General features: G+C 51.7%; 1 protein-coding gene across 5 annotated transcripts in view; it reads left to right on the top strand.

Annotated features, from left to right (window-relative positions):
- The window catches only part of CASKIN1 (CASK interacting protein 1), a 108,727-nt gene extending 95,039 nt beyond the window's left edge, over window positions 1–13,688 (top strand). For all 5 annotated transcript variants that reach the window (XM_081888956.1, XM_081888955.1, XM_081888958.1 and 2 more), the window contains 9 exons: window positions 664–785; window positions 1,841–1,928; window positions 4,327–4,421; window positions 5,058–5,168; window positions 5,982–6,083; window positions 7,044–7,182; window positions 8,538–10,664; window positions 12,088–12,484; window positions 13,307–13,688. In XM_081888956.1, the coding sequence (XP_081745082.1) occupies window positions 664–785; window positions 1,841–1,928; window positions 4,327–4,421; window positions 5,058–5,168; window positions 5,982–6,083; window positions 7,044–7,182; window positions 8,538–10,664; window positions 12,088–12,484; window positions 13,307–13,403 (3,278 nt within the window). In that variant the 3' untranslated portion in view covers window positions 13,404–13,688. The remainder of the gene's footprint in view (window positions 1–663; window positions 786–1,840; window positions 1,929–4,326; window positions 4,422–5,057; window positions 5,169–5,981; window positions 6,084–7,043; window positions 7,183–8,537; window positions 10,665–12,087; window positions 12,485–13,306) is intronic.
- The last annotated feature ends 2,810 nt before the right edge of the window (window positions 13,689–16,498 follow it).

Here is a 16,498-nt window from a genome sequence, read left to right as displayed (position 1 = left end):
TGCATTGCAATGCAGAAGGTCCCGGGTTCGATTCCCAGCATCTCCAGATAAATCCTGGCTGAAATCCTGGAGAGCTGCTGCCAGCCAGTGTAGACAATACTGTGCTGGATGACCCAGTGGTCATAATCATGAGGCAGCAGCTTTCTAAGCTCCTGGGAAGGGCTGCAGCTCAGTGGAAGAGTGCCTGCTTTGCTTGCAGAAGGACCCCAGTTCAATTCCCAGTGGCATCCCCAGGAAGGGCTGGGAATGTCCCCTGCCTGAAACCCCGGAGATCGGCTGCCAGCCAGTGTGGACAGTATTGAACTAATGGGCCAACAGATTGGCTTAGAATGAAGCAGCTTCCTGTGTTCCTGTGGGGGGGAGAATGAGATATCACTGGCAACAGCTGTGTGTCAGCCATGACACCTGGTCCCTCCACCCCAGGTTTTATTTATTTCTTGCATTTATACCACACCTTTTTCTCCTTGAGGAGCCTGCTTGGCTTCTCTGCTTGGGGCTCCTTCCTCTAGCTGGCACACAGTTCCCTTGTATGCGGTGGTCCCGGTGGTCACCCCTGGCTACCAGGCGAGTCCTTAACATGCTGCAGAGTCAAGTCAGGCTCAATATCTTTTTTCTCGCCGCCCCTCTGGGCCTTTAACCGCCTCTCCCCTCCCTGTTGGCTAGGTGGCGACCGCAGCAGTGTGGGCAGCACGGGAAGCGTGGCCAGTGGGCGGAGTTCGGGGAGTGGCCAAAGCACCGGCAGCGGAGGCCACGCCCCCCTCCACCCGGGCTCGGAAGGCGTCAAGGTAAGCTTGCCTATGTTGTCTCTGCATTGCAGGGGGTTGGGCTAGATGACCCGCAGGGTCCCTTCCAGCTCTTTTAATTCCACGGTTCTCTAAAGGGATCATGTGCCTTGAAGCATGTTCGGAGTGAAGTTATCTTCATCAAGAGAGTCTGAGATGCAAGGATTATCTCCCCTCCCCAAAACAAAAAACCCCACATCCTGGCTTGTTTGAATCCCAGCACTTAAAATTATTATTATTATTTGCATTTATATCCCACTTTTTTTTCTCCAAGAAGTTCAAGAGGTTCTCCCTCTCCTCATTTAATCCTCACAACAACCCTGTGATGTAGGGTAGGCTGAAGGACAGTGACTGGTTACGCCCAGTGAGCTTCATGGCTGAGCCGGGATTCGAACCCAGGTCTCCCAGGTCTTAGTCCTTTACTCTGAACCACTACACCACCCTGGCTTCCAAAAGCAAGCACAGCTGCGTCCCAAGAAAGCTTCCGCTCTTGCAGGTTGAGTTGGGCAGCCTTCCAGAGGATTTGGACTACAGCCTTGCTGGCTGTGGTTGATGGGAGCTGTAGTTCTAAACATTTGGCAGGGGGGTGGGCACCAGGTTGGTGAAAATAGCTTTAGATACCATTGGCAGTTTTGCACGTCCTCTGCTGCCCCCTGGTGCCCGCAGCCCGTGTTTGTGCACCTCTTCTGACTACTTGGCAAGCTGACCAGGGGCTCATTCCATTCCCTGGAAAAAGTGGGCCAGGAGGAGGAGGGAGAAAGAGAGAGAGACTTCCTTGCACTGCCCCCCTGCCCCCCAAGCCGTTCTTTTTTCTAGATACCGGAAGCCTCTTTCAAAATTTGTGCTGCAAGGCACGCATGCCAAGCAGCCGTGCCATTGTGCCACCTGTTTTCCTTCTTGTACCCAAATGAGTAGCTTTGCCAACAGAGTCTTAGATCTTTTGGGGTGGGGGACTGCCAGTTCCCCCTGCCTTCCAGGACCCTATTTGCAGTCTCTTTCTTTTTTAACAGAGTGTGTGTTTTTCTCACCCCCCCCCCCCCCCGCCTGCCATTCCTCAGCTTCTGGCAACCGTCCTTTCCCAGAAGGCGTCTGTGCAAGAATCCGGCGTGGGTGATGGGCCTGCCAAAGCACTGGAGACGCCTGCAGGTGCGTGGATGCTCACAGCTCATCCGCCGGAGCCTTTTTGGGTCCCCTCCCTTATTTCCTTGAAGAGCTGCAGGGGAACCTTCCAAGCTAAACATGACCCTTCCTCTCTGCTGCTGCCATGCCTTCGCTTGCTTTGGTTAGTAGGGGGAAATTGGGGTGGGGTGGGGTGCTGCTGCCAGGGTGAGGGTGGGGGGGGGTTGGTGGTGCCTGTGTCCCAGAAAGAGCCCCCCCACCCCACAATCTGACTTCCTGGCTGTCCTCCAGCCTCCAGCGAAGGAGCAATCTGGTCCCCGATTGCTGTTTATCGCTGGCTGGTCTGCCTTTGCCTGCAGCCCCTTCCAAAAAACCAACAACCCATGTATCTGTTTTCTATTTTGAGGGGTCTCTGAGCTTCAGACATCCCAGCCTTTCTGAAATACTGATGAGGACCCCGCTTCCTAGAGGTCTCTGCTAGGTCCCCCAGGCACAGGTCGCCAGGAGGTGGGTCTCGGCGGACCCCCACCCCACCCCTGAGAACGATGGTTCCTGTTCCCTGGTTGGCACGGTGTATCCGGCTTGGTGGCAGTGCGCCTTCAGAAGTGTGACGATGTTCCCGGTTGGGGAACGCGGAGATGGGCAGATGGCGGTTTCCCCCCCTTTTAGCTCTGCCTGCTTCTCAAGGGTGATGTTGCACATGTCCCTTTTCAGGCAGGACTCAGGTGGGAATGCCGAGACGGTTGTGTCCCTGGAGTGTGTGTGTCTGTGTGTGTGTCGCATTTTCAGGTTGATTTTTCCAAAGTGGAATAAGTTTCTCCTCAGCCTCGCTCTGCCACTCAAGTGTGGAGATTCAGCAGTCCGCAGAGCTCAAGGTGTGGCTCCAGGGAGGTTATCCAGCATGAGAAAGGGTTGCTTATTATCGGCCAGGAGTTTCTGTGCACTCTGAAAGAGAAGATGCAGTTTCTGGAGTAGAGTCTGTCTTTTTATTTTTGGGGTGGGGGTCGTCAGGGCTAGCAGCTGCCAAGAGACCCAGGCCCCCTACCTGTCTAGCCAAAGATCTCTCTTGGAGGCTTGGGGTGCCTTTCGCCCCCTTGATCCAGATGGATGGGCTGCATGCCTGCTGGCTGAAAGAGAGCGCCGATTCCTCGCTGGGGAGCTTCAAGGTCACCTTGGCTGCCATCTTGGACTGGTTCCACCCCTGCCCCACTGTGGGGATGCAGGTGCCAGGCCTCTGCTTCTGGGACAGTGACTTAGCCTTTTGTTTCCAGATCAGAATTTCTGGGGCTCGCTCTTTCTCTTTAGGTCAAAGGTGAGAAACCTCAGTGCGCCCCCCACTGCCCCCACCCCCTGGACTCCCTGCCTGGCCCTCCGAATTCTCCACAGGATCATCCCTGTCCTCACTCCCCAGGCCAAACCCTTCCCTCTCCCTGCTCCGTTTGCCTGGATGGGACATGTCATAGGGTTGTAGGAAGCTGCCTCTATACAGTCAGACCTTTGGCCCATCTAGCTTAGTATTGCCTGCACTGACTGGCAGGGGTTCTCCAGCATTTCAGGCAGGGAGGCTTTCCCCAGTCCTACCTGGAGAAGCCGGGGATTTAACCTGGACCTTCTGCACTCAAAGCAGGCACTCTGGCACTGAGCTGTGGTCCTTTAAGGAATGCAGGAGGCGGTCTTTTACTGCCTCAGGCCTTTGGTGCATCCAGCTCAGCCTTGGCGACACTGGCTGCCAGCAGCTCACTGTGCTTTAAGGCAGGGGGGTTTCTAGGTGCAAATCAGGCTCCCTTCCGCTAAGCCATTTGTGCCATTATGCTTCCAGGTTTCCCATAGGCACCCGGTTGGCAAAGGTGAGAACCGCATGCTGGACCCCCATTGGCCTGATCCAACAGGCTCTTCTGATGTCATCCTTTCTGATAGGGAGGTGCCTGTGTTTGCGTAGATATAGATAGAAACCTCTTGACTTTTGCATGGCAGGAATGCAGTCTACTGCACAAAATGAAAACACACATTTGTTGCTGCACCCACTTTTGCCTCTCCCACGGGGCCCCGAGGCTGAAAGATGCCCCCGACCATGATACTTGATGCATGGACAGCTGGACACCAACCTTGCTGTTTGCTTTCATGGGAGCTCAAGGGCAATAAATGTCCTGTCTGGCATTCTTATGGCAGAGAGAGAGAGAGAGAGAGAGAGAGAGAGAGAGAGAGAGAGAGAGAGAGAGAGAGACACACGCTGGGAGCCACTTTCAAATGTTGCTCAGAGGTTGACAAACCAGGGGCTCTTGATGAGGCCCACTGCTCTCCCAAGGTCTGAAATGTGGTGGGCAACCTGGCATCCTTGCACTTTGCTGCTGGCCTTTGTGTGAAGGATCCCAGCGGGCCTCTCCGTAATGCTAATCCACTGCCTCCCTGCCTGCTTTTGTTCCAGGTTCTTCTCGGACGCATAGTTTGGGCACCTCATCCTACCCAGGGCAGCCTTACAGTGAGCAGCCAAAGAAAGTGGAGCCCATGTCAGAAGGGAAGGCAAGTCTGAGAAACTCGCTGCTGGGGGCTGGAGTTGTAGTATTGATGGAATAGCGCAGGCATGTGGGAAAGTAGCTGGGACACTTCCTAGCAATAGTTTTGAGGAAAAGAGCAGTCCAGGCTTTCTAGGGACTCTTGTCCAGTAATTTGAATTCATTGGTTTGGGTTTTACCAGCACAAGGGCCCACGGCTCGCGAACACACACACACCTGTGCTTGTAAAACTCCGAATCACAGAAATTGCAACGCGCTACACGCGGGGAGCTGGTGGCGTGACTTCTTGTCGCCTGATTTTCTGGGCCAGTGGAATTTTGATAAAGAGCCGCAGGCACCAGTCACAAGATGGCTGCCACAGGGGCGGGACACGCCACAAAATGGCTGCTGTGGGGCTGGCCCAGCGCGAAACAGGAAGCAAGCAGGAAGAGCAAATATTCTTCTGTGTACTGTGGATTTATGAGGGGAAATTTATTGAGACCTTTGCAAGCACCATTGGTTAATTGGTGGACACACCAGCACCCACCAGTGCTGCATTGGTTCATTTAAGCATCTAGCCCTCCCTTTTTCGAGGGTTCAGGGTAGGAAATTTGCAAGTGGATTAAAAATAGCCGTGAATAATTGCTCATCTCCCTGCTGCCAGAGCTCAGAGGCTGTCTACCAGTGGCTATACAAGTTCCAGCTGCAGCTTTATGCCTCCAACTTCATCAATGCTGGGTATGACATCCCTACCATCAGCCGGATGACGCCAGAGGTGAGGGCTGGCAAAGAGGGAGGTGGGAGGGATCTGAGTTTGCCACGCGGTGCAATGGCAGGCTCTCTTTCACACAAAGCTCTGGTGTTAGGAGCTGGCTAATTTTACAGGTGTGCAATGCATCCCTGCCAAGTAATTTTGTCTTCTCTATGTTGCCTGGCAATGGATATTAAGCAACGTAACATACGCTGTGCATTCAGCCTTCTCTCAACCTGGTGCCCTCCAGCTTTTTCTGCAGAACAGCCCCGACTAGCATGCCCAAAACATCTGGAGTGCACCAGGTTGGGGGAAGGCTGGTTTAGATGATAATATATTTTAAAATATAAGAAGTATCAGTTGCACGGTGAAACAATCTTGGATTTCTTCCCTGGTTGCTTGTTCTTGCAAATGTGCCTTACACAGCAGGCCGACAGAATCTCTTCTATCAAGTTTTAGTTCCTTTCCAGCAACACTCTCTCTCTTATGTTAAATGGAAAACTGGGGGGGGGGGACTGTGGGTGGGGGCAGCCAAAATGAGCCTCCTGTTGGCTGGCACCCGGAACACTTGTCTTAGGAGGGAGGAGAAGCTGCCACATTCTGTACGCAATTATGATGTTAACTTTGCTTCTGGTCTTTGCCTTCAGTCCACGAGCCACGTTTACCTAGCTGGGTGAGTGGACAACTTGGTTGGGTTCAAAGGAACCCTCAAGGCTTTGCCAGTGACCCTCCTGCCTTGATGAGTGATTCTTCGCGGTTCCCACTGATCCCTTTTGGGGGGTTCTGCTTGCTGCTTTTGCGGCACCTAGTAAGAAGTGGCTCTTCTGTTTGTTGTAGGACCTGACTGCCATTGGGGTCACGAAACCAGGACATAGGAAGAAGATCGCTTCAGAGATCAACAGCCTAAATATCCCTGAGTGGCTTCCAGAGTACAAGCCAGTAAGCTTTTTCTTTCTTGCACACAGAGTGGTCACCATCTCAGGCTCATTACCCTGAGGTGGCAACTCCCAGCCTACAGCAACCAAGAGAAATTCCAGGGTGTCTCCTGCCACTTTTGGGTCCCCATGTTTGCTTCTGCACTCAGCCTCTCTTAAGTGCTGCTAAGGCACTGCTTTTCTGCAATCAGCTGGAACCAAAATTAAAATTCTGGTCCCATACATCACTTAATATAGCACTGTATTACTATCCAGCAGTTTCTTTCCTCATAGTTAGGATCCAGCTACAATGTTGAAGCAGAAATCAGGAAAGAACCTTGAAACATTAATTAAAAGCTTCCCGTTTATAGTTTCTGCCTTTTCCCCCAGTTCAGTGTAATGCAATGTTACTAATAAATTACCTTCTGGGTTACCCTGAATGTTAAACATGTTCTTGTTCCCATGGTGAGGAAGCACTGGGAAAATAATCTTTAATCACAGCTGGAACTGGTCTGTGACCGTAATAATAAAATTCATTCATTCAATCTTTACCACTACTAAAGCCTCCATTTGCAGAAATAGAAACTGACAGTAAGGGGCAATTAATACAGCTATTTAAGAGGGACTTTATTGTGAATTATTAAACCTGCCGTCCTGTTCTTCAGAAAGCAATAAAAAGGGTGGAAGCTGCAATTAGAAAATGTTTAATTAAAGGTGCATAATCCTCAAAATGGCACAACAGAGCTTCAATAGACAGGCTGGCAATGATCTGGTAACAAGGTACCTTGGATACTCGATAAAACAGATTCCAAAGCATGGCAGCCCAAAGACTGAACTGTTACTGTGGAAACAACTCATGAATTTAGGGAGAAAACAAACTGCACCAAGGTTTGATTTCAGAGCTCTGGTGGGTTCAGTTACGATGTGATTCAGGGAGTGCTGTTTACATACTTTGTCCTCTGTCCCCCGCCCCCCCCCCCCCCAGGCTAACTTGGCTCTCTGGCTCTCCATGATTGGGCTGGCACAGTATTACAAGGTCCTGGTGGAAAATGGTTATGAGAACATTGACTTCATCACTGACATCACTTGGGAGGACCTGCAGGAGATCGGCATTACAAAGCTGGGTGAGAAAAGGCAGATTCCCAACCTGATTCTGCCATGTCTCTCTCTCTCTGGGCATTTGGGGAGGGAAGGCACTGGGCAGGGGAGTGCAGCATGTCTTGTGATTTTGAATTTGTGCATCCTGGCCACCTACCTACATCCTTTGTTTGTGGGAAGGTGTGGGATTGGCAGGGAGGGTGGCTCAGATTGCCTGGGACATTGCTTTTGCAATGAGAATTTAGTCTGAGCATGGCAAGGATGTCCAGTTGAATGTGTGACACGCCAAATCTACAAACTCTCTTACCTGCCCTTTAAAAAAGTCTTCTCTTTTGCCTTATTTAGAAGATGCCATTAAAAAGGAGGACAAATGGAGAAAATGACACAATAAGGATGTTACAGTGGCTGCATTCACACATTATTCTAAGTCATGGTTTGTTTTAACCATGGTTTGTTCACAGATAAGCAAACCAGCTACCTGGCTTGTGCTACCTGGCTTGTTCTCCCCCCCCCCCCATGTTTGGGGTTTTTTCCTCAGCTGGTCTTGCCTCTGCAGCTTGGTGAACATTTGAGGTGGGGTGACCAAACAACAGTTAAGCAACACTTACTGGATTTAGACGTGACACCAAACCATTGTTCAAGCAAGCCCTGCAGTTCACAAGCCCAACTACAAAGCATGCCTTCATATTGTGGCTTTGTTGCCAGAAAGAAAACCATGCTTAAGCCTGCTGTGTGAGGTTTGGCTGCTCAAACAGACCTTAATCAGGCTAACCAAACTATGGCTTAGAATTACATGCAAAAGAAGCAATTGTGTGTGGAGGGTAAAAGAGAAAGAAAAAAAGACTGCAGCTAGACCCATGAACACAAGATCAGGGGTTTTTTTATGGCAGAGGGGGAGTTTGCCTTAAATACCAGGGAAGAGTTAAGTGGCCACTAAAGTTGTTGCTGCTGCTGATGGACAAGCCCAAGCCCAGGAAAAGGCCCCTATCCATCCATGGTGCATTTTGTAGCAAGGAGTAAGAGAGATGCCCTCCAGCAGGCAAAAGCAAGCTGATTCCTTAACTGGAGAAGGCTTGGCTCAATCCAGTTCATGACTGGTGGTACAAGGCTGGAAAAAAGCAACTCTGTTCCCTGGAGTAAATTATAAGGAATGTTAGAAGGACTGAGCTGAGTATTTTCCTAGCTGATGAAATAAAAGAAAATATAGAATCGCAAAATCATAGAATTGCAGAGTTGGAAGTGTCCCGAAGGGTTATCTGGTCCAACCCTCTGCAATGTGTCATTTTCCACTGTTGTGGTTTGCAGAGTCTCGGGATTTTGAACAGCCGACTGGGCTTTTTGTGCAAAGAGACAGACTCCTCTCTCCCCCATGTTCTTTCAGGCCATCAGAAGAAGCTGATGCTAGCAGTGAAGAAGCTGGCGGAGCTGCAGAAGGCCGAGTATGTGTCGGGGACACTGAAGAAGAAAGGGGCGCCACAGTCTCAGGACTCAGTGGCCATAGAACCCCCTCAGCAGGAGGCAGCCGAGTGCCAGTCTCCCAAGATGAAGACCTTCCAGGACAGCGAGCTGAGCAACGAGCTGCAGGTGGCCATGACGGGCACCAGTGAGGAGGGGGGGACGGAAAAGCAGGTCAACCACGTGGGGCACTTTCGCGAAGGGGCGCCGCCCTTCCGGCATTCCTCCCGCCTCGTCCACGAGAACAGCCTGAGTGGGAGAGCGAAGCAGATTAGCAGCTCCCAGGAGCTGCTGGGAGACGGACCCAAAGCCACCAGCACCAGCATGTCCAAAAGCCAGGAGTTCCTGGCCGAGGACGGGAAGGAAGGCCCGGCCACCTTGCCCAAGGAGGTGCGGAGTCTCCGGCATGGACACAGCATCAAGAGAGCCAGCGTGCCGCCAGTTCCCGGAAAGCCCCGGCAATCGTTCCCCCCTTCTGCAGGCCATTACACTCCGCCGCAGACACCCACCAAGCCCCGCCCATCCTCGCCACAGGCGCTTTCCGTGCCGCACGCCACAGCCAAGGTCAAGCCCACGCCGCAGCTGCTGCCGCAGTCAGACCGCCCCATGTCTCCTCGCTCGCTGCCGCAGTCCCCCACGCACAGGGGCTTTGCTTACGTCATGCCGCAGCCCGTGGAGGGAGACGTCCACACAGCAGGCCCCTTGGCGCAGGCGGTGCCTGTGCTGCCTGTCTCGGTGCCCGTGCTGTGCCTGCCGCCTCAAGGGGAAGGGGAAGAAGAGGGAGGCCGGCCAAAGAAGAGGGCTCACAGCCTGAACCGCTACGCCATGTCGGACAGCGAGCAGGAACGGGACGAGCTCCTGGTGCCGGACGCTGTGCCTTACGCCACCGTGCAACGGCGAGTCGGGCGCAGCCACTCGGTGCGGGCACAGTCGGGCGGCGATAAGAACGTCAACCGCAGCCAGTCCTTTGCGGTGCGGCCCAAGAAGAAGGGTCCTCCGCCTCCACCGCCCAAACGCTCCAGTTCGGCCATCTCCAGCACCAACATGACCGATGACTTCACCAGGGAAGGAGAGGAGGGCCTGGAACCGCCCCAGGAGCACCAGCAGAGGCGGGCAAGCGACTTTGGTGGCACAGTGGACACTGGCAGTGCTGGGAGTGTGAAGAGCATCGCTGCCATGTTGGAAATGTCGTCCATTGGCGGCGGTGGGAGAGGGCTTGTTCTGCAGAAGCCGCCCGGAGCTGGGAAGGGCCCCGACGGCTACTACTTGCAACCCGGCGTCGCGGTGCACCCAGCCAGCCCGGAGCACTCCCGCATTGCCACCGTACTGGCCACTGTCAAGCACAAGGATGCCATCGGGCCGGATGGCGAAGTGGTGAACCGCCGGCGCACCATCAGCGGCCCCGTGACGGGGCTGGTTGCCGCAGCTCGCCGTGAGCGTTCCGACAGCATCAAGTCGGAAACAGGCAAAGATGGCGGCCCCGTGGAGCGGCTGCGGGTGGAGCACGGCGGAGGCTCCCCGCAGAACAGCTCTGGCGAGAACATTCCCTTTGCCGAGGAGGGCAACCTGACGATCAAGCAGCGGCCCCGGCAGATGGGGGTGGCCAAGGCTGAAGGTGGAGAGGGCTTGTCGCTGGCCCACCGGCACGGGGACCTCTCCAAGGTGGAGGCCAGTGCCACTCTCAAGAGGAGGATCCGTGCAAAGCAGAGCCAACAGGACAGCGTCAAGTTTATCCTGACCGAGTCGGACACAGTCAAGAGGCGGCCGAAGTCTAAAGACAAGGAGCATGAACTGGCGCCGCTGTCTATCTACCAGAACGGCACTGCCACCATCAAGCGCCGGCCGGCCTCCGAGATGAGCGGCGCCGAGGCCACAGCCCTCACTGATCAGCAGGAGAAATGTGACAATACCTCAGCCCAGCTCCCTCCGGAAGGCGAACCCAAGAGGCCCGTCAAGCCGCCGGTTTCGCCCAAGCCAGTCCTTCCCCAGAAAGTCTCTGGGCCTCCCACGCCCACTTCCAAAAAGGTCCCGATTCCTGGCCCCGGCAGTCCAGGTAGGTGTGCTCTGCCATGGGGGGGGGGGACCGTAACCTATCTTCTCCCTCAACAGGGAGCCTTCCTGACCCGCTCACCACTTCTCTGCTTCTTCCCATTGCCCTTTTCACTCCCCCCAAACTGCTTTCAGTGGCTATGGTTGCGGTTGGTGTAACCATATTCTCATGGATGTCTGCGCCGAGGCAGGGAGGTGGCAGGTGTCTGGGGTCAGCAGGCTGGGATGGAGGGAGCTTGGTTTGAGGCTATTGTCTCTGGTGACTGAATGCAGGAGAGGATGCACAGTTTTGTTGTCTCAGACGGCAAATACTTTGCTGATGTGGTAAAGACAGAATATTAATGATGGAATAAGTTACTACTAGCCATAGTGGCTATACTCTGCTTCCAGCTGTCAGAGTGGGCAATCTTATGAATACCAGTTTATAGAAATCACAGAATTGCAAAGTTGGAAAGGACCCCAAGGGCCACCTTCCCCAACTCCCTACAGTGCAGGAATCGGAACTGCAAAAGAGATGGCCATCTAACCTTGGAGAATCACAAGCAGGCAGAATGCTGTGGTACTCAGGTCCTGCTTATGGGCTCCCCTTTGGGGCACCTGGTTGGCCACAGTGAGAACAAGTTACTGAGCTAGATGGGACTCCTTTGGCCTGATCCAGCTTCACAGCTCTTCTTACATTCTTACAAGTTTCCTGCTTTCCAGAGATCACTGCCATAAGATGTATGGAGGACTAGCAAATTAGTTGGCTTTAAAAGAAGAATAGACAAATTGATTGGGATATAACGCTATTGAAGTCTACTAACCCTGATCACTATGGTGGTACATCCATGGTTGAAGTCAGTACAGTTGCACCTTGGTTGCTGAACGCCTTGGAACTCGTACGTTTCGGGTTCTAAACGATCAAAAACTGGAAGTGAGTGTTCCGGTTTTCAAACGATTTTCAGAAGCCGAACATCCGGCGGGGCTTCTACAGCTTCCGATTGGCTGCAGGGACTTCCTACAGCCAATCAGAAGCCACGCTTTGGTTTCTGAACATTTTGGAAGTTGAATGTACTTCCAGAACAGATTCCATTCAACTTCCAAGGTACAACTGTATGCTTCTGAATGCCAGTTGCCGGAAACTTGCAGGAGCGGGAACTGTTGCGCTCGGGTCCCGCTTTTGGGCTTCTCATCTCATAGGCATCTGAGAAGAGGATGCTGGCCTGAAATTGGCCTTTGGCTCTGATTATGTTCTTAAGCCTAGAAAGAGATCAGAGTCCTCAGGACCCTGCCTTAGAGAGGCAGGGAGTTGTATCCAATGTTAGTGCTACTCAGATTAAACTCATTGAAATTAATGGACGTTGACCCAAGTGTGTGGCAGCTGTGAAAAGGGCAAATTGCATGTAAGGAAGTGGCGAAGAAGCAACTCCTTTTCTCTTCTCTCGCAGAGGTGAAGCGTGTCCACGGCACCCCACCGCCGCCCATCTCTCCTAAGCCCACACCACCCCCAACGGCACCCAAGCCTAAGGTCCACGCTGCCCTGCAGTCGGCGAGTGCCAGTTCCACACCTGCGCCGTCGCCTGCCAAGCAGCTGGCGCCCACCATCAAGCCTTCGAGCACGCCTCCCTCACTGTGCTCCAGTCCGGCTAAGCCCTTGTCTCCCGGCGGGGGCCCCCCTCAGACAGTGCCAGTCAAGCCTCCCCGCTCTTCCATGGCTGGGCCGTCGGTGGAGATCGTCACCACGGAGAGCGTGCACCAGAAGCTGGAGGAGACCAGCGCCTCCCTGGCTGCCGCTCTGCAAGCCGTGGAGGAAAAGATCAAGCAAGAGGATGGGCAAGCGGCAGAGTAAGGGCCTTTACTGGGCTGGGCGAGTGGGGAATGGTGGTGGTGATGGAGGAGGGATGGGAGCAAAACAAAAGTGAAGAGCCAGGGCATGCAAGAGAAAAAGGCTGCTGGAATAGAGATACCAGGTGGGAGTCAGGGAAGGGTGGCTAGCTAGCACTCCTGAGTGATCTGCTTCCATTAAAGAGACTCAGAAAAAGCAGCTTTGGTTTTCTTTTTTTGGTTCTTCTTTGGTATACTTCCCTGTATAGGGAAGTTTTTAATGTTTGATGTCTTACTGTGTTTTAATTTGTTGGAAGCTGCCCAGAGTGATTGGGGCAATCCAGTGAGATGGGTGGCATATGAATGAATGAAGGAATAATAATAATAATAATTTTATTTTAAGTGGATGGAGGGCAAGGTACTGTCTGTTAATTGATCAGTCCATGTGACATGATAGAAGTTTATAAAATGATGTATGGCATCGAAAAAATTGATAGAGAACAGTTTTTCTGTCTCTCTCACAACACTTTCTTTTGTCCCTCCTGAATCTCCATAATTCAGTTTCACTGGATGTCTGTGAGTTCTAGACATCCAATGAAGATGAATGTTGGAAGATTCAGGAGAGACAAAAGGAAGTCCTTCGTCACAAAGTGCAGTTGTAACTTTAGAATTCGCTCCCACAGGGAGCAGTGACGGCCGCCAAGTTTAAGAGGATTGGACAAATTCATGGAGAAGAGGGCTATTGAAAGCTAGTAGGCATGGGAGAATGTAGAAAGTTGTGCAGTGAGAAAAGAGGGTCTTCCTTGTGTTCTCCTAACTCACTCCATTGTCCTTTGCCCTCAGTTCCACCGCAGAATCCAAGAGCACAGTCAGCATTCTCGATGACATCGGCAGCATGTTCGACGACCTTGCGGACCAACTGGATGCCATGTTGGAATGAGAGCTGGGAAGCAATCGCAGCCAACCTCAGGATCTGCCATGGGCACAAGGGCACAATCATCTCCATGAAGATCTTCCCTTCCTCCCCTTCCATCTTTTGAGGTTTGCACAAAGATAAGGTTACCTCAGGATTGTGCTGAAACAAACCCAGATGCTTGGGGAAGGCTTTCTTGGGGCTTGGAGACCAGTTTTGTGGAAGCGGCAAAGAAAAGGAAAGAGCCGCCGCTCTTGCGCTGTTATTTCCCCCCTTCCTTCCTTAACACCTGTTTACTTTGGGGAATACAAGGTGACTTCCAATTCTCCTCCTAAGGTGACTTCAATTCTCCTCCTAAGAATGAAGCAAAAAGCCGTATGCCTGGGGCAGGAGCTTCTGTTACCTGCAAGACGATCTTCAGGCAAATCTACTCCACTTGGTTAAATTTGAGTCTCCTCGTTTAATTTGGAAAGTATTTCCTGCCCTCACCCCTTCTCCCAACTAACCAATCCCCAGTCGCTACAGTCCCCCAGTGTGTTATCAAAATGTGGCACAAATAACTATGGAGTCTTCTCTGGTTCTTCATGTTTTCTGTTTGGGGTGGAATCTCGTCTTAGTGAAACTCTTCTTGCCTTCCGTGTTGGTATTGTTCCTTGACTGAGCACCGCTGTCCTCTCTCTCCTGTGCTGCTGTCTCGGTTCCTGTGCCCATCTGCCCTTATTGGGAAGCGCTGGAAAAGGCGGGGCAGGAGAATGCCCAAGGGAAGCCGTTGAGTCGAGGAGGCTTTCGGCTAGCTGCATGCTTCGTTTCTTTGTCCCGAAAGGTGTTTGTCTTCTCCTGGTGATAATGAAGCTGTGACTGTAAGAAGTTCTGTTCCGTTAAACGAGTCCCATTTGAGAAATAAGCTCCTTTTTCTTCTTCTTCTTCTCCTGTTTGTTTGCCTTGAAAAAAAAAGTATTGTTCCTGGCAAGGGCCGCGCAAAAGCTTTGGTACATTTGCATGACTGATACAGTGTTGAAACATAAAAAGGGGAAATGGGGAAAAAGGAAAAAAAAAATCCTGGCCAAAAAAACCCTGTAAATATATCCCTGGTGGCTTCAGAAGCTGCCATAAATGAATATTTATTCCCGATTTTTTCTTTTAAAGATATACATATATCTCTCTATCCTTAAGGGCAGCTGGGGTTATGAGCATGAGAGACTTTGGTTGCATTCTCTCACACTTCAAGGCACTTGTTTCCAAAGAGTTTGTTGTTGATTTAGACAATGCAGCCCTCCTTAAGTACTGTCTACAGTGGTTATTCCCGGGAGGAACAGGAAGTGGGGCAGAGTTAAGGAGGCAGTAAACAGACATGGGCAATATAATGTATTGATCTTTAAGAGCTTTTGGTGGAGAAGCAGCAGCACTGAGCAGGGGCCAGTGGTAGTTTTGTAGTCTAGCAGGAGTTTGGTAAAAGAGGACTCCCCTGCCGCTTCCATTTCTGTTGTTCCAAATGCAATAACGGTTGCACCCCAACTATCCAAATTGGTTCTGCCAAGGCGAGTGAATTGCAATAGTTAGCTGGGATGTGAATTCAGCCTCTGACTCTCAACTCGTATCTCGGTTGCAATTCTCAGCAGATTGTGGACACACAACAGCTTGTAGTGCTGAGGATGGTGGCTTGCTAGCTGAGAGAGGCCGGACATGGAGATGATGACCCCTGCAGAGGCAGCTCTGTTGGGCTTGTAGTGCTGTGTGGTCTGAGCAAGTGCTGACAAGGGCAGTCTCCCAGGAAGGTCCACCCAAGGCGCAGCAACTTTTGGTGTGTACAGCTATGAAAAATGCATCAGTGTCTGCACCGCCTGTCTAGTGTCAACTCTTGCAATATCCTATCCAACCTGAGAGCTGTTGGGTGTTGGGAGAGAGGGACCAGCAGCAGTGAGGCGAAGCTGTTCCGTCAGTGCCCAACATTGTGTCTTGCTTGGTTCTTTTCTGGCTTATGACCCTTGCAAGGTTGAGGCTCTCAGCATTGTAGGAATTTATGGGGAAGGCTCTCTCAACAGAAGGTTGGGTTCTAGGTGCCTCAAAGGCTGCAAGGTTATCCGGACGTTTTGTAGCATGTAGACTGAATTGGTTGTGACCTTCCTGCAAGTCCCCTTGTTCTGCCGTTGGTTGCAGTGGGGATCTTTGTACATTGCAGGGAGTTAAGGAATGAGGGCCAGTCTCTGAATGCTCAAGGCATCATGGGAGTAGCAGAGCAGCTCCCTTTGGATTGGTCCACAGCTGTTAACACCTGGCACACAAGGTTCTTCTAATCTTCCCGGCTGCCACACTACGGGCCCCTGTCATTCTCAAAAAGAAGCACAATCTTGGAATCTCTCCTGCTGCAATCTTCTCTTCTTAAAGCAGCAATGGAATACTCCTCTTCTTCCTTCCTGGGGCATTTCTTGGCAAGGTAAAACTGTCCCCTGTGAGAATCCAGTCTTATGTTAATCTTGATGGTTGGATACTTGAATCAATTACCAGTAGAGGAAACCAAGTGGTGGTGGTAGCCTGGGAGGAAGTGGAGGTCATTTCTGAGAGTGTCGCAGCACCAAAGTTGACTAGCTTGTCATGCATTCTTTATGGCAGTGGGCAAGCATGAACCCGAGTTTTATTCTGTCCTGTTGGACTGGAAGCTATCTTGGCGGTAGGCATTATCATGACTTAACTAAACCTTTTGGCAAGTATTTCAAGATTACTGGTTTGGCTGTGATGACTGGCCTGTAGTGTCTTCCATCGAAGGAGATTTTGGAGATCCTTGGAATGACATTCTGCCCAGACCCAAATGTTTTTAACAGTTGAAATGCATTTCCTACTGCTGAGCCCTGGCTGCCTTTTAAGTGTCTGTGGCCTGCTGCATTTCATCATTCCCTTGTGGGCACTCTTCCTTTTAAAACTACCACAAGGACTACAGCCATTTTTCACCAAGACAAGTCCAAAAAGGCATCTCAAAAATCTGTATCTTCATTGCCACTTGGAGCAGAAGGCTGCAGCTTCAGTCTCGGTGCTGTAATCTCTGGGGGTTTTGTTTAACGTGCAGTGAGGTTTACATTTAGTTCATGTTGCCCCTATAAGTTTTTGGACTCTTTCGGTGGTTCAGA

Source organism: Podarcis melisellensis (genome assembly GCF_964234715.1).
Source record: "Podarcis melisellensis genome assembly, chromosome: 14".
Taxonomy (NCBI): Eukaryota; Metazoa; Chordata; class Lepidosauria; order Squamata; family Lacertidae; genus Podarcis; species Podarcis melisellensis.
The sequence above is the reverse complement of the archived record's forward strand: the minus strand, read 5'-3'. Positions and strand labels throughout refer to the sequence as shown.